The 22,773-nt window shown below is 43.2% G+C and overlaps 1 protein-coding gene across 1 annotated transcript in view; it reads left to right on the top strand.

Annotated features, from left to right (window-relative positions):
• TMEM108 (transmembrane protein 108) overlaps positions 1-22,773 on the top strand; it is a 146,424-nt gene that overhangs the window by 111,124 nt on the left and 12,527 nt on the right. Inside the window, exon 3 of the mRNA XM_069960290.1 lies at positions 720-1,739. Within this exon, the coding sequence (XP_069816391.1) occupies positions 720-1,739 (1,020 nt within the window). The remainder of the gene's footprint in view (positions 1-719; positions 1,740-22,773) is intronic.

Below are 22,773 nucleotides of genomic sequence, written 5' to 3'. Positions count from 1 at the left end.
TTGTCCGGCAATAAAAAATTATTCACAGAATAACACACATTACAAAGTTATACAACTTTGTAATGTATGTTATGTCTGTGAATGGCTCCCTTCCCCGTGTCCCACCACCCCCACCCGTGTACCCGGAAGTGTGGTGCGCTATACATTACCTGTCACGTGCCGACCACGGTCTCCAATCCTCAGCAGTGACGTCTTCTTCGGGAGGCCGGCGGATCTTCCCGAGTGCCGGCCGCCCTCTGCAGCGTCATCCGAAGCTCAGCCGCGATTGGCTGAGCATAACTGTGCTCAGCCAATCGCAGCTGAGCGGCTGATGACACGGCCGGGTCTAGCGTGGGTGGGGGGAAACACGGGGAAGGGGGAAGGGGGCCATTCACAGACATAACATACATTACAAAGTTGTATAACTTTGTAATGTGTGTTATTCTGTGAATAATTTTTTATCGCCGGACAACCCCTTTAATCATAGTAGCTGCTAAGTGTCTGTGGATAGATGCATGGATATAACAATCAGCAGCAGCCAGATCCCTAGTCAGTTTGCACTGGGTACATTCTGTATCTTATATGTTTTTCATAAAATGGAATAATCGGGTCGATGGGTACAAGTTGAACATACTTAAGAATTAAGCATCTACTGAGTTATTATATGTTTACTGCATTTTGCAACCCTTTTTGGTGATCTTTTTTCTGATTCACATGTATTGCTCTCTTTTCTCCTATAGGTATTCTACTTGTTTTGGCACAGGCAGAGAGAAAAGTACTAGCAGTTAAGGAACAGTTCCCAACTTCACCATCTTATCACCTACCGACAGAAACAACTACAAATGCAGCAATGGTAATGCCAAGTGTGAGCTCTGGACTTGTTAGGAAGTCTGCAAGGCCTGGAACAAGACTGTCTGTAAAACCTGCAGACTCAGTGCCTCCTCTTCTCAGTAAAGGTGTTGATTACAGCGACAGGCTTATGGCAACACCATTTGTCAACTTTCAGGGTGTTACAAATTCAGGAAATGCACTCAAAAAAAGGAAAAATGTTAAAAATGTAACAGATGAATTGACTTGGTCTCCTGAAAATTACCTCAGACCAGAGCTTCATTCAAGCTCTACAATGAGGACTACAACCACCACTGACCATACAAGTACTATTCTTACATTCCCTAAAGACACTTTTCATCCTGTTGGCACTTTGCAAGGTCTTTCCCAAGACGAATCGATCAAGGGTTCACCCACCATTACCAATGGTATGTCAAAGAACACTGAATCAGTGTCAGTGCCTTTTAGGTCCCATCATTATAAACTATGGGATGTATTAAACAGAAATGGCTCCTTGTTCTCTGTAAGACAAGTGAATGAAACATCACACACTACTATGATAATGGCTACACCTCCAACATATCCACAGACCTCCTCAGTTTCAAAGACAACAACTTTGGTACAAGGAACCACAAGAAATACTGATCTGCAACAGCATACTGTACCAGACAGCACTACCACCGTACAATTGATTCTGACTATGGAAGCAACTACTAGGAGTTCTATTACTATGTCTACAGCTGGATCTACAGCAACTGGAAACTTTCTAAATAGGTTGGTGCCCGCCGGAACGTGGAGACCCGGAGTCCCTGGCAATATTTCCCATGTAACAGAGGATGGCAGCCAACCCCAACACAGAGAGACCATTTGTCTTAGCAAAGTGGATATAGCTTGGATATTCCTAGCCATCAGTGTACCAATATCCTCATGCTGTGAGTATATGCATTTATTCTGTTGTCCTTGTCTTTAAAAAAATAATTGGAGCCACCTTATAAGCTACCTTAACCCTTTCATTGGTCAGCCAATTTTAACTTTAGGATTTCCATTTTTAATTCCTCGTCTTCTCTATTTTTAGTCATCTGTATTCTGAGTACAATTACAACAGTAACTCATTAGATTTTGCTTAAATGTACTACATTTATAATTTTTGTTGGTATATACAGATCCCTATAACTTTTTTTTTTTTCTGTCTGAGTGGCCGCATGTGGACTATTTTTGGTGGCATGACCTGTTATTTTTACCATTTACATTTAGATTGACAGTGACAGTCACATTGCAGTGACAGTCACATTTAAAGCGCAACTATAAAATATTTTGACCATTCAGTTTTAGTTAGCTTAGGCCATGATAAGACTTTTTGCAATATACATTAATAACCTAAAATGAACAGTTTTTTAAATACATAAGGCTAACTATGCCCTTACAGCCCTCTCTCGCTCTGACTTATTTCTACATTCCTGCTGGACACGCCCCCTCCCTGGAGATCCGTCCTGAGTGTACGGACTCTGACAGGAGGATCAGATAACAGCCCTTACACACAGAGAGAGACATATACAAACCCTCCTCCCCCCTCCTAGCAGCACGTTCTCCCCCCTCCCCTCACAGAGATCACATAGCAGAGCTGAGGGTGTTGTGTGTGAGGAGCAGCGCAGGGGAGGAGATGGATGGAGGGACAAGTGTTTCCAGTGCTTCACCCAGGAGACACATGCCACCATGACTCCAATGTACTGCATGAGGGAGAGTGGGTGAGTCACTGAGGGGAGGACTACAAGTCCCAGCACAACACAGTCCTTCCATAGTACATATAACACTCACTATCAGATGTCTGCAGCAGGTGCCCCCACCTCCATGGCTGACATTATCCTACAGTGTAATGAGAGCAGATGACTGTATCTAATCCCACTGTGTGTGATACCATCTGCTGGGGCTCTGTATCTAATCTTACATTGTGATAATGTATGCTGGGGCTGTATCTGATCCCACTGTGTGTGATACCATCTGCTGGGGCTCTGTATCTAATCTTACATTGTGATACTGTATGCTGGGGCTGTATCTAATCCCACTGTGTGTGATACCATCTGCTGGAGCTCTGTATCTAATCTTACATTGTGATACTGTATGTTGGGGCTCTATCTGATCCTGCTATGTGTGATACATCTGCTGAGGTGCGGCTCAGTGAATGGAGGGGCGCAGCCAGGGAGATGAGGGATAGGCCACGCCCACTTTCTCTCAGCCAGGAGAAAAATTCATTTATTCCTCTGAGCCAAACAACTGGGGATATCTCAGCGAGCGTACATGTTATCAACGCAGTTTAGGGCTCTTTTTAAAAGGTAACACGAGGGCTTTGTATTTGAGGAATTTCATTTTTTGGCTACTGAAATTATAGTTGCGCTTTAAGTAAAAAAAAATTTAAAGGCCATCTTTTTTTTTCTTTCTTTTACTGAGAGAGCTCTGCAAACATTCATTTTTTTTACAGAAGAAGGGGACGTTTTAGTGGTCGTAACGTATGTACTTTTCCCATATTATATATTTCTTACTCTTGCATTTGGGGGACAAGACTACACAATTCTGTTCCCAGGTAAAATACTCTGCAAAACAATGGCCATTATCTGCCTTATTTTTACCTAGTGGGAACATGGCCTTATGGTGTGTTTACACAAGGAGATTTATCTGAAATTTTTGAAGCCAAAGCCAGAAATTCAAAAAGAGTAGAAATCTCAGTCTTTCCTTTATGACCTTTTCTCAGTTTATAGTCTGTTCCTGGCTTCGGTTCCAAAAATCTGTCAGATATCTCCCTGTGTAAACACAGCCTAACGCTGATATAGTGTAACACTGACAGGCATAACAAATTGCAATAGAGACAGCACATCAGTCTTTTCCTCAGGGCACCAGTGGCTACTATCGACACTCTGTGATTGCCTCACAGAGGGCTGACATGAGAAGACTTCTCCCTCTGTAACACTACTAGATGCAGAGGTGCACTGACCACAGCATCTAAAGGGTTAATGATCAGAGAGAAGCACAGTTCTTGTCCTGACAGGCGCAGTAGGAGCCCAGCAATAGCAGGGTCCCACTGCGGATGGCACGGCAATGCTTCTGTGCCAATGTTATCCTCTGGATTAAATTGTACATCTATTTGCATCATCAATCACTGTTCAGCACCCGCTCTACACAGTGAACAGGGCCAGAAGCATTTCCATCTGTTCAATGTGCAGCAGTGGAGACCTGTAATTCTACTTCAGTTCCTGTTCAAGTGCAGTATCCAGGTTCGACCACTACACAGTGAAGGAAGCCAACTGCTCCTTGCCTCATTAAGGGCCCTTGCACACTGATAAGTTGCCACGGATTCCACCATTCGTCCCTGCTTCACTCTCCGCCCCTCCCATAGACTCCATTCTATGGTCAGGTGGATACCGCTGTCCGCCCAAATAATTGACATGTCAATTCGTGTTTTCACCTATAAATGATTCAATCTATTCTGCAAGCCATGCAGCCATGACAGATTCATGCAGTGTTTTAGGAAAAATTGTATTTATTTAACCTGGACAACTACTTTTAGATTTGTTCTATAACATATTAGCATTGCACATATTGCTGCAAATGATATAGTAGTCTAGACACATTATTCCTCTTACCCTAAGGCCAACATTTGCCAGTGCCAACTCTGGCTGGTTTTATTCTCACATCAGTGATTTCCATATGGCTTAGTGTAAACCGGTTATAGGAAACATGTTTTTCTTATGCTGAGCAAGACATTGCTTGTATAAACCAAGTTTTGCTGAAAGCATCATATGCTTGATGTGTTTTTGACATTCCAGTATACAAACCTGGTGTAAGCATAAATGTGAATGCAAAACATATTGGAAGTGCATAGATGCATTATTTTGCCTATAGTTAGGGGCCTATAACCCACCAGAATATATTCAAAATTTGGGATATTTGTAAAATAAATATATCAGAAATATTTCCAACTTTCTACATTTGTACAGATAGTATGTAGAGATGGTAGTTTTTGTACAGATGCAGGATACAGTGTTATTTCTACCATTTTATTGTAATAAGACAACTAGCAAATTTATTGATAAGGGGAACAACTATATGGACCAGAATCTTGCCTCTATGGTAGGTATGCCAGTGCTCACAAAGAGAAACTGCACCTACACGCTTTCCTACCCTTCTTTTCTGTCTACTTTTTACAAACAGATTTTTGGGGGACTGTGGAGGTTACAGAACAATATTAGACAAGGCTGGTTCCAGGTTTCAGCAGACACTTGGGAGACAGAGCCTTAAGGCTGCATTCACACGTTCCGGGAAGTTGTCCGTGCTCACCAATCCGTTCGCACGGACAATTTTACAGCCCATTGCTTTTTATTGGGCTATTCAGACGTTCCGTGATTTCACGGATCCTTGATCCGTTTAGTTTAAAAATAGGACATGTCATAACTTGGAACGGAAGCACGGAACGGATTCCCCATAGAAGTCAATGAGATTTGTGTTTTTCACGGATATATACGGATGTGACATCCGTGTTCATCCATGAAAAACATGGATGTGATGTAATCAATGTAATTTAAAATGCTATAAAACACATCCGGGAAAAAAAAAAAAGACAAAGAAGCAAAACGGATGAAAGACGGACCGGATCACAGAGGTAGCTAGCAGACCACAATCACGGACCAGAAAAATCACTGAATGTGGAATGCAGGCTAAGCCTTTCACACATTCAGTGATTTTCAAGGTCCGTGGATGAAGTCCGCTATCTACCTACTTGATCCATTAAAAAATGCATCCACTTTGCATCCGTGTCTTTGTTTTTCACGGATCTGTTCAAAGCTTTTTAAATTACACTGATTACATCACATCCGTGTTTTTCATGTCAGATGTTAGATCTGTGCTATCCATGAAAAACAAGGTTCCCATAGACTTCTCTGGGAGAATCTGTGCCGTCATCTCGTCCAAGTTATGACGCCCTATTTTTTCACAGAACAGATTACGGATCTGTGAAAAAAATGAAACGTGTGAATAGCTCAATACAAAGCAATGGGCTAAAATATTGTCCTTGATCACAGACAACTCCACGTAATGTATGAATAAGGCTTTAGTGGCCCCTTCTTCAGATCAGCAGAACAGCAGAAACAGCTGACACCTAACGTACTGTAATCCTTGGGCACCTGCAGTAATCACACAAGGTCTCCTGCAGTGAAGATCACCTTGTACTGTGGGTTTTATTCACAGCAGATCCACTGTGCTGCTACTGCATACCAAGACCAGTATTACCAGTGATTCCACTATACAATTTATAATACCACCACACCATGACCATACTGTTACTAAATAAATTCCTATGTGATAATAGGATTTTACAATATTTCCATACAATATAAGACCAATATCCCCCTATACAGTGACCATATATTCCCACTGTACATAATGTCTCTCACTGTAGGTAGCCCTCCCCCATGTTGGTATTCCTCCTGTAGGTAGTCCCTATGGCAGTTGCCCCTTTCCCCCCCCAGTAAAAAATATCCTCAATGTAGGTAGCTCTCCCATGTAGGCATCAGCCCTGTTAGTAGTTCCCCTGGTATTTGCCTCCCCAGTAAATAATATCCCCCATTAAACACATGCATACCTGTCTCTGGCAAAGTCCCCCAGCATCTACTTTTCTTTCAAGCCTTGTGAGTAGATGAGTGACATCACTCAGGGGGCTGGGGAGATAGCGCCCTCTTGTGGCCAGAGGCATAATGCTGTCTGCAGCCACAAAAGTGATTGACAGAGTGGGGAGAAGATGGTTCCTGTTTCGGTTCGGGTTCGTACAAACCCGAACTCTCTGCAATGATTCCCGCTGTCTGCCCGCTTCGTGGAGGGGTGGATACAGCGGGAGGACCGCCTGGAAAACTAGGATACAGCCATAGCCATAGGCTGTATCCCAGTTTTCAGGCGGTCTTCCCGCTGTATCCACCCGCTGCCTGGAGCAGGCAGACAGCGGGAATCTGATGCCGAGCGTTCGGGTTCATACAAACCTGAACCTCGGAAGATTCGGACAATCCTTACTTCTTTTGTTTGCAAACCAGAGGGCCAATACATTTAAATTAGACCATGTTTGGCCTATTGAAAGCAATGTGCACATTGGGTTCTATGTTGGCCTCCTATGTTGACTTATTGCCTATGGTTAGCTGGCACAGAGCCTGGCAGAAACTCAAAAACCTGTCTATAATGCCGTCACACTGTCAAAATGAGAGCCTTTGTTACTGGATGGCTGTCATTTAGCGACAAATAATGGCCATTATTATAAAAAAAAACGCCCCTTAATATAAGAATAACGTCCGTCATTATAAGATGACGGCTGTTACAGGGAACTAAAAGCCGAATTGTGCTCATATGGTTCCAAGCAGTACAGTATAGATCTACTGTGCAGCTGACAGAGGATACCCACTACGGCTGCAGCTGTATCTTTACATCGGGGAAAAAGATGTTTCGTTACACCATGCAAATCCAGGAGAGGGGCGGCAACTAGTGATCTGGGCGCGGAGATGTCAGTGACTAGTCACGGCTCTCTGTCTGTCATTGCGCGCTGCAGGGTTGACAGGCAGGCAGAGACCCACTTGTGGCCTCTCTGTCTGTCAATCATCCCCCCACTGCGCGCTAACAGTGTGAGAGCGATAACTAGTCACAGACAGCTCCTGGCCTTGCACAGCAGAATAAAACAGCTTTTTCCCCTTTGTAAAACTACCGCTGCAGAAGCGGGAGCTGCTTAGTATATCTATACTGTGCTGCTGGGAATCATATCAGCACAATAAAACATCTGTTATCTTGACAGTGTGTGAACATAGCCATAGTGAAAAAACTGCAGGTTTTTTTTAATAACATGATCATTATTCATGGCCGTCCTTATGTCTCAATATATTTTTATAGCCTCTAAGTGTAGGGCTGCGTTCACGTATCTGCAAATTTTGATACATCATGCTGGGTGGGGAAACCATCCTGGAAAGTCAATAGTTGTCCATGGGGCAGCAAAATTTGCTGACGTGTGAATGCAGCCTAACTCTATATTTCATAAACTCCAACAGAAATGGCACAAAATGGAGTCTGGTTGCAAGGGGGTTGATTAGTGTTCTTTCAGAAAAAAAGAATGTGTTAATGAAGATCAGGACATGTTTCTTTACAGATAAGTGTTAGGAGTCTTTCACAGTAGCAGCACACACTTTTTTTCACAGGATATCTTGCATAGATTACCATATTGTTAGAATGTTTAAAAAAAAAAGTCAGTAGATATGTTGCCGGAGTTGCATCAGAGTTATCACACCACAATTATGGCATTTAACAAGAAATCATGGAAGAAAATGCAAGTGCAGCAATGCATATAAATCATTGCAGTGGTGTGAACGGTTTTCCATATATAAGCAAATCAATTAATGGCTGAGCTCTTGTACTATATTACTTTGCTTCCTACAAACATATAATAGACCATTCTCACTTGAATACAGTTGAAATAATGATAAATATGGATATAGAGAATGGCTGTAATTACTATTATTGTCCAGATTGATTTTTTAAGCTCCAATCTTTATCAGTGTTTATGGCAGCCATATATTTCACCCTTATTTTCTTCCACTGCCTAGACACAAATATGGACCCAAATACAGACATTTATATAGATCACAAAAGAACATGCATAGTCTTTAGAGGGGTTGTTCGCTAAAATTATTTTTCCTGTAAATCAACTGGTGCCAAAAAGTGCCAGAGATTTGTAATTTACTTCTATTTTTTTTAAAAAAATCTCAAATCTTCTAGCACCTCCAGTTCAGCTGCTGTATGTCCTGGATGAAGTGGTGTATTCTCTCCAGACTGACACTGTGCTCTCTGCTGACACCTCTGTCTGTGACAGGAACTGTACAGAGCAGCAGCAAATCCCCACAGCAAACCTCTCCTGCTCTCCAGACTGTAAAGAATACACCATTTCCTGCAGGACATACAGCATTTATTACTCAGGTTATACGTCTTTGAACCCCCTCCAAAGTCACCATGTCTTTCTAGTGCCACAGTAGTCTATGTAAGGTCTGATCAGTGGTTTGTATATTGGTAGAACTATTACTTTGTTATATCTATGCCCCTGTTGATGCATCCTGTGACCTTATTTGCCTTGGCAGCAGCTACCTGACACTGGTTTCTACAGTTACATTTACTGTCAACTAAAACTCTAAAGACTTTTTCCATGTCAATGTTACCTAGTGATTTCTATTTAGTATGTAATCCCAGACCACTTTTTTCCTCCCTATGTATATAACCTTTTTTATCAGTGTTAACTCTCATCTGCCACTTCTCCCAAAGCCCCAGCCTATTCAGATTCATTTGCGTTCTCCACTATTGTAATAACCTCATTTAAAAAAAACTTTAGTATCATGTCCAAAATGTACACTTTACTGTGTAATTCTGTAAGGTCATTAATTACTATATTAAAGGATTGTACCATCAATACATTCGCTTTAAGTTTTGCCCATGTTTTGCCCTTCGAAAAAGGACCGCGCCACCGGCTTTCCTGTGCCAACGCCGTTCTATCCATGTGTAAAACTTAAAGAGAATGTACTTATGTTGCATTCGCTTTAAAGAGAATGGGGCTCAAAACTTACCTGTGTGGTACCCCAGTAGTAACAGTGACCCCCTCAGAGTATGTAGTAGTAATAACCACTCTCTGTTTCCTATCAATGAGCCAGTTACTAACCTACCTATACATATTTTCCGCCAGCCCAGACATTCTCATTTTATGTACCTGTAAGTATATGTGGTACGATATCAATGATTTGGAAAAATGAAGCTATGGGACATTCAGTCATGAGGGTGCAGCTTTACACTAACCTTCTCATAAATGCAGATTATGTTATGACTGATCCTATGCTGATAGGAGTTATACCTTTATATTCATTGAGATACTCCAAAATAGCTTCTTTGTTGAGCTTTAGTTTTGATTGTGAGCATATATGCAGGTAGCCCTTTTATTTTTTACACAAACTACATAATTTATTACTAATAAAAAAAACTACTGATGCTGTGTAACACAGCCTTAGGTTCAAATTGAAAAAAGGAAAAACTAACCTGTCAAAAGTAAGCATTGCTGCCACCTAGTGGACATTGTTGTAATTGCTGCACAAACATAGAAATGACCTATATCCAGTTGCAGCTATTTTTAGGAAGTCGATTAGAAGTTTTTCACCTTATGTTTCAATGATAAGTGAAAATGTCAGTGCTATAAATCTTTGTCCAGCAGCGAATTCAAGTGTGCACTAGGATTGAATGATGATCCAGTCTTGATATCTGTTCTTAGAACTGCACATTGCTACAGCTATGCAATACAAATTTAGGCTATGTTCACACATCCTATTTTGGTCAGTATTTCTGTCAGTATTTTTTACTACAGTAACTGTAGTAAAGATCAGGAGTAAAACTTACAGGGAAAATTATAATGGAAAGATAGTAACAGTTTTGGGGTTTTCAACCCACTCCTGGTTCTGGTTAAAAAAATACTTACCAAAATACTGAAGAAATACTATGTTTGAACCTTAACTAACTATTAGACAAGTAGTACACATGGGATTACCTGCACAAAATTTATTACAAAGTACAATTGAATGGATTACGAATAAAGGAGGACTTCTACAATGCCCGATTATATGGCACTTGCCAAATTTATACATGCATTATATCACTTTTACATTCATTATAACAATTTTACATAGGGTATGGTTCCATGGTTATTGATAGTATTATAGTCAAACTCACAGTGGTCTAGAGGGGTTTTAGCTCTGATTACATTTACATTGTGGTTCCTTTTTAACCTGAAAACACAGCACAGTGCAGATCCTAATGTCATCCATCAGACCTTGCCAGTGTATCCTGCAGTCTGTTGGGTTCTGTCCAACAAAGTAATCTGTGACCGAGGCAGCTACATAACCTTATTTTAAGCTCCACAGGTGACAGGGCATGGCGTGAGGGATGACAAGATCTGTACATCTTTGAGGAATATGTTGGTGAAAAATGACTGGTGTTAACCCCTTAACGACATCGGGCGTAAACTTACGCCCTCGCGCCCTGGTACTTGGCGCATCAGGGCGTAAATTTACGCCCGATATTTCCCCGATCGCTGCGTGTTCGCACACAGCGATTGGGGAAGATGGCCTGCTATAAATCATAGCAGGCCATCTTAGCTTCTCGGCTTACGATCGCCACTATAGGCTGATCAATTCAGATCAGCCAATAGCGGCGATCGGAACCTTTCCGGGTCATCGGTGACCCAATGACCCGGAAAAAAATGGCGGTCGGTGCTGTCCGAGGACGGCACCGACCGCCATTACTGTAAAAAGTAATGGTGGTCACCGTGCCACCGGCCCGATCGCCGTGAACGGCCGGCCGTTCACGGCGATCGGGCCGGTGGCACGGCGATCAGAGTCCCACAAAATAAAAAATACCTGCCCTGGACCCCTCAGCTAGGTAGCTGAGGGGTCCAGAGCAGGTATTTGTACATTACTCACCTGTCCCGGGGTCCTGATCGGCGTCTTCCGGGTTCGCGGCGTCCTCCGTCTTTCCGGCGCGCCTTCGGATCTTTCCGGCGGTCCCCGTCGTCTTCTTTCGGCTATTTTCGGCTCCAGCCTCGTCATTTTCCGGATTTTGCGCTCTGCTGCCCTCTAGCGGCTGATATGTGTAATACACTTATCAGCAGCTACAGGGATGTTCAAAATGTAGATAAAGTTTTTTTTTTTTTTCCAAATATTTTTTTTTATATTTTCCGCACCCTATCGCCGCTGAGTGTTGATCAGCATCGCACGAAAGTGCGCTGCTAATCAGCAACTCCTCCTTTTTGGCGTAGGGTGTTTTTTTTCTATATTCTACTGCCACGGTCTGCTGATAAGTGCCGCGCATAAGTGCGGCATTTATCAGCAACTCCTTTGTTGGCGTAGGTTTTTTTTTATACTTACTGTAAAAAAAACACGTAAAAAACACTACATTACACCACACTACATTGAATAAAGTTTGACACTACACCACTACATACCCCATATACCAATCCCCATATAAAGATGGCCCCCAGGGTGTTTTCGGCGTCAGAGGGATACGTTATTATTGCCTCTGACACCGAAACAGCCAGTGAGGATGAATGGGGGGGATCCTTCTTTCCTCCATTCATCCTCATCATCCTCATCATCCAGTGACATGTCTGGGGGGTAGCGTAGTGTACGCTGCCCCCCAGACACGTCTTTTCCACCAGTACCGTCCCAATAAGAGATCACGGTATGGTGTGAAATTCTCCAAACTCTGTGAGCGTACCTCAGGGTACTCTTACAGATTTAGGGTACGTGCACACTGCGGAATGGCGAAGGATAACCCTTCGTGCATTCCGCAGCTGGCACCCGCCGGCGGACTGATGCGGGCGCATGTCTCTACCCGTGTCATATGCAAAAGAACACTGCAGAGACACCATCACATGTCTCGACGTCAGTGAACTAGCCAGACCTTCCCTCCGGGAAGGAACAACCAAGCCAAAGCGTTCTCCAGTCAAGGAAACCACCTCAGCAAGGTATCCATCCACAGACAGCTGTTTCGGGGTTTTTGCCCCTCATCAGTGTGGAGTAGGTTTCTGGCTAGTGGGAGCAATGACTAGTATGTGCATGCAAAAGGACGCTGGTTGACCTCAGGGAGATCAACCAAAACACCGCAGAGACACCATCACGTGTCTCAACGTCAGTGTATTCTAGAACATTGCCCCCTGGGAAATCGAATATGCAAAAGAACACTGCAGAGACACCATCACATGTCTCGACGTCAGTGAACTAGCCAGACCTTCCCTCCGGGAAGGAACAACCAAGCCCATGGGTTCTCCAGTCAAGGAAACCACCTCAGCAAGGTATCCATCCACAGACAGCTGTTTCGGGGTTTTTGCCCCTCATCAGTGTGGAGTAGGTTTCTGGCTAGTGGGAGCAATGACTAGTATGTGCATGCAAAAGGACGCTGGTTGACCTCAGGGAGATCAACCAAAACACCGCAGAGACACCATCACGTGTCTCAACGTCAGTGTATTCTAGAACATTGCCCCCTGGGAAATCGAATATGCAAAAGAACACTGCAGAGACACCATCACATGTCTCTACGTCAGTGAACTAGCCAGACCTTCCCTCCGGGAAGGAACAACCAAGCCAAAGCGTTCTCCAGTCAAGGAAACCACCTCAGCAAGGTATCCATCCACAGACAGCTGTTTCGGGGTTTTTGCCCCTCATCAGTGTGGAGTAGGTTTCTGGCTAGTGGGAGCAATGACTAGTATGTGCATGCAAAAGGACGCTGGTTGACCTCAGGGAGATCAACCAAAACACCGCAGAGACACCATCACGTGTCTCAACGTCAGTGTATTCTAGAACATTGCCCCCTGGGAAATCGAATATGCAAAAGAACACTGCAGAGACACCATCACATGTCTCGACGTCAGTGAACTAGCCAGACCTTCCCTCCGGGAAGGAACAACCAAGCCCATGGGTTCTCCAGTCAAGGAAACCACCTCAGCAAGGTATCCATCCACAGACAGCTGTTTCGGGGTTTTTGCCCCTCATCAGTATGGAGTAGGTTTCTGGCTAGTGGGAGCAATGACTAGTATGTGCATGCAAAAGGACGCTGGTTGACCTCAGGGAGATCAACCAAAACACCGCAGAGACACCATCACGTGTCTCAACGTCAGTGTATTCTAGAACATTGCCCCCTGGGAAATCGAATATGCAAAAGAACACTGCAGAGACACCATCACATGTCTCGACGTCAGTGAACTAGCCAGACCTTCCCTCCGGGAAGGAACAACCAAGCCCATGGGTTCTCCAGTCAAGGAAACCACCTCAGCAAGGTATCCATCCATCTACCCGTGTCATAGACTCCATTCTATGCACGGGCGGATTCCGTCGTCCATCCAAAGAATGAATACGTTGGATGGAGAGCGGAATCCGCCCGTGCATAGAATGGAGTCTATGACACGGACAGAGACGTGCGTCTGCATCAGTCAGCCGGCGGGTGCCAACTGCGGAATGCACGAAGGGTTATCTGTCGCGATTCCGCAGTGTGCACGTACCCTTAGGCTGGGTTCACACGCTGTAACTGTGCGGCTGTATTTTTTATGCGGCTGTAAATGTGCGGGTGAAACTCCGGCCGCGGGAAAAAATAGACATGCGGCTCAAAACATACGGTCATTTACTTGGAAATCTGGTTCAACTAAAAATAACAAATAAAATGTTAAGAAAGTGATGCAAACACCTCTGGATGCATCTGGGAAAGCAGGGAACACAGTTTACATGAATCGCTATTACCGGGGTTTGCGATCCTCTGCACTATAGCCGATGTCTCTCATGGTTAATATATTGAATTAATAAAACACATTTTCTGTCTAATAAAGTCCCTTTTATTGTTCAATAATTAAATGTAAACGATTCCATCATTTTGCAATTAAATATACTGTTAAAATAAATATATATATAAATAAATGTATATTTATATATATATTTATTTTTTGACAGTATATTTAATTGCACAATGATGGATTCGTTAGAATTAAATTATTGAACAAAGAAACTGTATTTATTTCAACGAAAATGTGTTTTATTAATTAAATATTAATTAGTACAGGAAGCTCTATAAGCCGTTAATTCATATGCCGGCAATAGAGCATTCTGTACTAATCATCACTTTACTTTAATGAAAACATCAAATGTTTCTTCTAATTATGTTGTGACAATAGCATTATTAGAAGAAACATTTAGAATTATATGTGCGCTCAGCTGATTGGCTGTTCGGCTGAGCGCACATATAATGAGCCGGTCCGCAGCACAGTGACTTCATTGTGCTGCGGACCAGTGAAGAGGACACATCGGGACATCGGATGGTGAGTATAGAGCTCTCCCCACCCCCTCCCCGGCACTGCACCCCTCCCAGCAAGGAAGGGGGGTCACTTAACCCCTTTCTTGCTGGGATGGGTGCAGTCTGACATCAGTCTGGCCCCCAGGGGGTTAAGGGGGATGCAATACATCCTCCCTTAACCCCTTGGGGGTCAGACTGTAAGCAGCGATCTGTAAAGATGCTGCATACTGTAAGGAGCACAACACCGCTCACAATGATGGGTGTTGTGCTCCTGTTTGTGTTTTTTGTGTGTTTCTCCCTTTTTGTTTTTCAGATATCGGTATCCTGGGGATTACGTCGGATTCCATGGACTACGTCGATGACCAGCGGTTGTTCTTTGAATTTTTTTAATAAAATGGTCAATGAGGGGTGTGGGGGTGTTTTTATTTGAATAAAAAATATTTTAAACTTGTGTCTTGTCTTTATTTCTTTACTTTATAGAGTTAGTAGTGGAAGCCGTCTAATAGACGGAATCCATTACTAAGTTGGGGCCTAGTGTTAGCCGGTATAAAATGGCTAACACTAACCCCCTATTATTACCCCAGTACCCAATGCCACCAGGGGTACTGGGAAGAGCCGGGTGCCAGTGGTCCCGGAGCGTCAATATTGGTGCTCCTGGACCGGGCGGCAGCAGGCTGGTAAGATTTAGGCTGGGGAGGGCCTAAACCAATGGCTCTTCCCACCCTGGTGTTACCAGGCTGCTGTCGTTTGGTTTTTAACCCGGCTGGTTATAAAAATAGGGGGGACCCTATGCGTTTTTTTTAAATTATTTATTTATTTAAAAAAAAAAACGCATAGGGTCCCCCCTATTTTTATAACCAGCCGGGTTAAAAACCAAACGACAGCAGCCTGGTAACACCAGGGTGGGAAGAGCCATTGGTTTAGGCCCTCCCCAGCCTAAATCTTACCAGCCTGCTGCCGCCCGGTCCAGGAGCGCCAATATTGACGCTCCGGGACCACTGGCACCCGGCTCTTCCCAGTACCCCTGGTGGCATTGGGTACTGGGGTAATAATAGGGGGTTAGTGTTAGCCATTTTATACCGGCTAACACTAGGCCCCAACTTAGTAATGGATTCCGTCTATTAGACGGCTTCCACTACTAAGTCTATAAAGTAAAGAAATAAAGACAAGACACAAGTTTAAAATATTTTTTTATTCAAATAAAAACACCCCCACACCCCTCATTGACCATTTTATTAAAAAAATTCAAAGAACAACCGCTGGTCATCGACGTAGTCCATGGAATCCGACGTAATCCCCAGGATACCGATATCTGAAAAACAAAAAGGGAGAAACACACAAAAAACACACAAACAGGAGCACAACACCCATCATTGTGAGCGGTGTTGTGCTCCTTACAGTATGCAGCATCTTTACAGATCGCTGCTTACAGTCTGACCCCCAAGGGGTTAAGGGAGGATGTATTGCATCCCCCTTAACCCCCTGGGGGCCAGACTGATGTCAGACTGCACCCATCCCAGCAAGGAAGGGGTTAACTGACCCCCCCTTCCTTGCTGGGAGGGGTGCAGTGCCGGGGAGGTGGTGGGGAGAGCTCTATACTCACCATCCGATGTCCCGATGTGTCCTCTTCGCTGGTCCGCAGCACAATGAAGTCACTGTGCTGCGGACCGGCTCATTATATGTGCGCTCAGCCGAACAGCCAATCAGCTGAGCGCACATATAATTCTAAATGTTTCTTCTAATAATGCTATTGTCATAACATAATTAGAAGAAACATTTGATGTTTTCATTAAAGTAAAGTGATGATTAGTACAGAATGCTCTATTGCCGGGAATATGAATTACCGGCTTATAGAGCTTCCTGTACTAATTAATATTTAATGAATAAAACACATTTTCGTGGAAATAAATTCTGTTTCGTTGGTCAATAATTTAATTCTAACGAATCCATCATTGTGCAATTCAATATACTGTCAAAAAATAAATATATAGATAAATATACATTTATTTATATATCTATTTTTTTTAACAGTATATTTAATTGCAAAATGATGGATTAGTTAGAAATAAATTATTGACCAACGAAAGTGTCTTGATTACAAAGAAAATGTGTTTTAGTAATTTAATTTATTAACTATTAGAGGCATCGGCATTCGGCATCATTGCCGGCTATTTTTGAAGTACTCCGTACGGACCGCCTGTCAATCCTCGGCCGCATGTTCAGCCGCAAACAATGGTCTTGTTCATTTTTTACGGGTCCGTTTACGATAGGGCCGTAGATTCAGACATAGTGTGCACTGTGCAGCCGCATATCCTATACTTCCAAGCATACACACGAACCACCAAAAATACCGCCGCACAATTACAGCCGCAAATACAGCCGCACTGTTACAACGTGTGAACCGAGCCTTAGAGTGCATGTAGGAAGGGACACCCGAATCCAGCGCCCAGATGCCCCCTCCCCCCCCCATCCTCGGAACAAGTGGAAAGATCGTCCGGGAACTGATCTTCCCACTTCTGGATAAAGGTTACCACCTGTACGGGGATAACTTTTATACCAGCACCCCCTCTTCCGGTCCCTTGCTGCCCGAGCTACTGTAGCTTGCGGCACGACCTGAAAATATCAGAAGCAGTAATAGAGCCCTAATATTTAGCAGCCATGGAGCGGACCCAGCGCTTCTGGATATGAAGGACCCCGTATCGCACCAGGACAACATTTTCCAGGTGACGTCCCCCACACTGGAAAACAGGAGACCCCAGAAGAAGTGCAGAGTGTGGTGTAACAGGGGGATCAGGAAGGACACCATTTTCCAGTGTGACACCTGTCCTGATCCCCCCGGCCTCTGCATACTGGATCGCTTCAATGCGCACCACACGTCATTGGGGTTCTACATTATCTTAATTCTGTCCCTTATTCCTATTTCAGGGGTCACGTTGATCAGGGGATTATTTTGATCGCCATTATGGAGTCGGGAAGGAATTTTTCCCCTGTGATGAGGCTACAGTCGTCTGCCTCACGAGGGTTTTTTGCCTTCCTCTGGATCAACACAGATTGAATTTGATGGACACCTGTCATTTCCAACCTTATAAACTAATAATTGCCCTAATACCTCCAAATAAATTAGAATTGTCCCTTTTTCCCAGCTAAGTAGGTATGGCCGCCATTCCCATTAGAGGATGCCATGATGCAATTACAAAGCCTCTGTGCGGCCAGGACAGTAGAAACCCCCCACAAGTGACCCCATTCTGGAAACTACACCCGATAAGGAATCTAACAAGGGGGGCAGCGGGGATATGGCCCCCTGGTGACGGCCACATTTGGGACGTGAAAATGAAAAAAATGGTATTTTTTATTTTCTCGGCACATGTTCTACGTAAGTGACTGTCACCAGTGGGGTCCATATCCTCACTGCACCCCTTGTTAGATTCCTTATGGGTGTAGTTTCCAGAATGGGGTCACTTGTCGGGGGTTTCTACTGACCTGGCAGCACAGGAGCTTTGTAATTGCGACATGGCCTCCATCCTCCATTCCAGCCTCTAAATGGCGCTCTGTCCCTTTGGTGGCTTGCCCTGTGCCCATATGGCACATTATGCCCACATGTGGGGTATTTTCGTACTCAGGGGAAACTACCCTACACGTTTTGTGTTCATTTTCTTTTTTAACCCCTTGTGGAAATGGAAAAAAATCAAGGCTACACCAACATTTAGTGTAATTTTTGTAAAATTTTTACTCTAAATCATTAATCTTGTCATGATTTTTTCATTTTCATAAGGGGTTAAAAGATAAAAAAAAACATTTAATGTGTAGCGCAATTTCCCCTGAGTACGGAAATACCCCACATGTGTACATAAAGCGCCATGCGGGTGCAGGGTAAGCCTCCGAAGGGACGGAGCGCCATTTGGTTTTTGAAGGCTGGATTTGGATGGAATGGATTTCGAGGAGCCATGTTGCATTCAAAAGGCCTCTGTGTTGCCAAGACAGTTGAAACCCCCCACAAGTGACCCCATTATGGAAACTACACCCCTTAAGGAATGTAACAAGGGGTGTAGTGAGCATATGGACCCCACTGGTGATGGGCACAAATGTGAAAGAATGTGGTGTGAAAATGAAATATTACATTTTTTACACTATAATGTTGGTTTAGCCTTGAATTTATCATTTTCACAAGGGGTTAAAAGAGAAAAAAACACACAATATGTGTAGAGCAATTTCCCCCGAGTCCGTAAATACCCCACATGTGGACATAAAGTGCCATGTGGGCGCAGGGCAAGCCTCCGAAGGGAAGGAGCGCCATTTGGATTTTGGAGGTTGGATTTGGCTAGAATGGATGATGAACGCCATGTCGCATTTACAGAGCCCTCGTGCTGCCAAAACACTGGAAACCCCCCACAAGTGACCCCATTCTGGAAACTGCACCCCTCAAGGAATCTAACAAGGGGTGCAATGAGGATATGGACCCCTTGATGACGGGCACATTTGTGCCATGAAAGTGAAAAAATGAAATTTTTTACTTTTACGTCACATTGTTCCACATTTGTGCCCATCACAAGTGGGGTCCATATGCTCACTGTGCCCCTTGTTAGATTCCTTGAGGGGTGTAGTTTCCAGAATGGGGTCACTTGTGGGAGGTTTCCAGTGTCTTGGCAGCACGAGGGCTCTGTAAATGCGACATGGCCCTTGAAATCCTTTCCAGTGAAATTCAGCTTCCAAAAGCCAATTGGCGCTCCTTCCCTTTGGAGGCTCGTCCTGCGCCCCCTTGGCACTTTATCGCCACATGTGGGGTATTTCCGTACTCGGGAGAAACGGCTTTTGGCACCCCAGAGCCTCTGCCAACCTGAAGTGGTACAGTCAGAAATGACCAAATATAACGGAGGCGTTGAATTTCACTAGGCGCTCCTTTGTATCTGAGGCTTGTGGTTGCGTCAAATAGCGCAATAGGGCCACATATGGGGTATTTCTATAAACTGCAGAAACGGGGCAATAATTATTGGGGTGCATTTCTCTGGTAATAGGTTTATAATTATGAAAAATATTGGATTACAATAAAATCTCTGCACAGAAAATTAAAATTTTCTAATTTCTTACACACTTAGCTTTTATTTCTGTGACTCCCCTAAAGGGTTAAAACACTTTCTGCATATGCTTTTGCAGAGTGTGGGGGGTGCAGTTTCTGAAATGGGGTGCTTTGTGGGGCTTTCTAACATACACGCCCCTCAAATACACTTTGAACAGGTCCCTAAAAATATCTGATTTTGAAATTTTACTGAAAATTTGGAAATTTGCTGCTAATGTTTTAAGCTTCCTATTGTCTAAAAAAAATGAAAGATCGTTTAATAAATGCAGCCAACATAAAGTAGACATGTTGCTAATGCTATTTAATATATAATTTATGTGGTATAACCACTTTCTGTATACGCAAAAAAGTTTCAAAGTTGGAAAAATTAAGTTTTTCACATTTTTTCACATTATTTGGGGTTTTTTCATAAAGATTCGTTATGAGTATCAACTCCAATTTATCAGAAATGTAAAGTACAATATGTCACGAGAAAACAATCTCAGAATCAGCCGGATAGGTAAAAGCATCCCGAAGTTATTAATTAATAAAGTGACACTGGTCATATTCATAAAATTTGTCTCTGTCATTAAGGCCATTTCAGGCTCTGTCCTTAAGGGGTTAAATTAAGAAAAAGTAAATATAATACATATAATAAATAAATCATAAATTTAATCTAGTGGTGAGGTAAGGAAGGTATACTGATATCCTTCATAAATGGTTGGTATTAATAAATACACACTATCCCTGGAAGTCTATGATTTTTTTTTAGTGGTAAAAACAGAATTTATTAGGATTACAGTATATTATTATTATGATATTGTATAGAATGGTGCACGGTTAGTGGTAACCCATAGGTGACAAACATCTGTGTTCCTACAGGTGCCATGTTCACTGCATAGAGATTGTTACTGCAAATTTTGTACACAATTATAAATTCCTAAGTATTGACCTCTCCATAGTGGTGGTAGAGGGAATTGCAGCGTTTAGGTGGATATTTTCCCTGTACTTCTGAATATGAGTTTTTTAGTCCTAGGAATCTTCCCTAGTGCTCCCCTCCCTAAAACAATGTGTTATCAAACAAAAATGTCAATACATTACATTACTCTGGCAATGTATAACACTGACAGCCAATCTATACAGCCATGCTTCCAGCACCTTGTGATTGTGTCATCGAACTGCCATTGGAGTAAGAGTGACGTTCAGATTGTATACATGCCATGGTAGTGATCTAAAAGTGGCATGTAAAAGGTTAAACTATCCGGAACAGAGGTTTCTGTGCTCTGAGTAGTTACAGTGGCAGAACTGCACTACCTTTTTCTGACCATGCTGTAAAAGGTCTATTGGTGGTCACTAAAGGATTAAAACGTTTTTTTTTTAAAGAAATAGAGTTAAGCAAACCTCAAGCACATTCGGGTTAGTCCAGACCCAAACACTCTGCATTTGATTACCGGTGGTAAAGAAGTTGGATGCAGCCCTAAGGCTGTCTGGAAAACATGGATACAGCCATAGGCATCCAATTTCTACGACCACCGGTAATCAGCATTTAGGTTCGGACTAACCTGGGTGTGCTTGAGATTCGCTTATCTCTAGCAAGAGAGTAGCTATGTTTTTTCTAATTCAGGATAACACCTTTGAGAACATCGCAGTCTTCAAGATGTCTGTGTTAGGAAATATATAGGGTTCAAGGCTATAGTAAGGCTATGTCAAGGCTAAGTAAAAAAAAAAGAGAAAAGGTGTCTGCTTTTTCTTTTTAAAATGACATCCATTATTACAGTATTTTAATTTACGTCAATTGAATAACTACTGTCCTCTGCACACACTGCACACTGGAAACACCAGAGCAGATAGAGGAATCTGTTTCTGACAAGGATGACCCCAGCGCACCCTGGAGTTACACAGAAGACACAGGTGAGGAAAGGCGCTTAGTGAACTTTATCCATATGGCCACATTCTTGTTAAAGTGGTTGTGCTGACACATGCTGGTAAAGGACATGCATAGGAGGGACAAGTACTGGCTGTCCACCCTGGTTGAACCTCGTTTCCATTAGAAAATGGGAAAAAAAAATTTACACCGATTGACATGGACGCCAAATTTAAACTCTACCTGGAGCTACTGCGCAGCCATTTTGTTGAGACTTATCAGCAACAAAACCAGCCTGCAATGCCAACAAATCATGAGGACCTTGGCCACACTCCAACAACAACTAGTAGTGAAAGTGTGAGGTGCAACAGTAGCCACTTGAACCTCCAGTCAATGTTAAGTGACTTCCTCAAGCCACCTGAGGAAAAAAACAACCATCCAAGTCTCCATCAGGAAGCAGCTGAAGTTCCAGGGGAAGTCGTACTTGGAATCACCCTTGCCCCTGAATATTTCCAACCCGGTGCAATTCTGTGCAGAAAAGCTGGACATCTGTCAAAGTTCGCTCTCACCCTGCTGTCACATCCAGCCAGCAGTGTTGCATCTGAGAGGGTGTTCAGTGCAACAGGGGCCATTGTGACCCCCAGGAGGACCAGTATGGAGATGTTTACATTCCTCAAGTTGAATCAATCCTGGATAGGACCGGATTTCCCCACCCCCGTGCCTAATGATTGGAACATCAATTGATAGTCAGCACTATGGCAGTCTATCCAAGTAAAGTCCCCAATAAAATCCCTTTTTTTTTAATAACCAAGTCCTCTTACCCCTCATGCCAAAAATTAATAGGACACTCAAACTCCCATAACAAATTTTCACAGTAAATTAGGATATATTTACATAACCCCATCTTTAAAGTTAATGCCAAGGCCAAAACAATTCCAACACAGGCATATATTATCCACACCAGCTTAATGCCTCACTAAAAGACTATGTGCAACCCATGCCCTAAGAACAGGATTATCCAGACACACATTCCCATGACTATGGTTCACAAAGAGGACATTTCCCTTTTTGCTAACCATTGCCGGTTTCAACCCGGGCACTTGTGCCAATTATGTAGAGGTACAATGCCTCACTTAAATCCAGTGCACACCGGAGCCCCTCCGTGTGCACA

Source organism: Dendropsophus ebraccatus, chromosome 2 (assembly GCF_027789765.1).
Source record: "Dendropsophus ebraccatus isolate aDenEbr1 chromosome 2, aDenEbr1.pat, whole genome shotgun sequence".
Lineage (NCBI taxonomy): Eukaryota > Metazoa > Chordata > Amphibia > Anura > Hylidae > Dendropsophus > Dendropsophus ebraccatus.
This window is presented reverse-complemented; position numbering and strand designations above follow the sequence as displayed.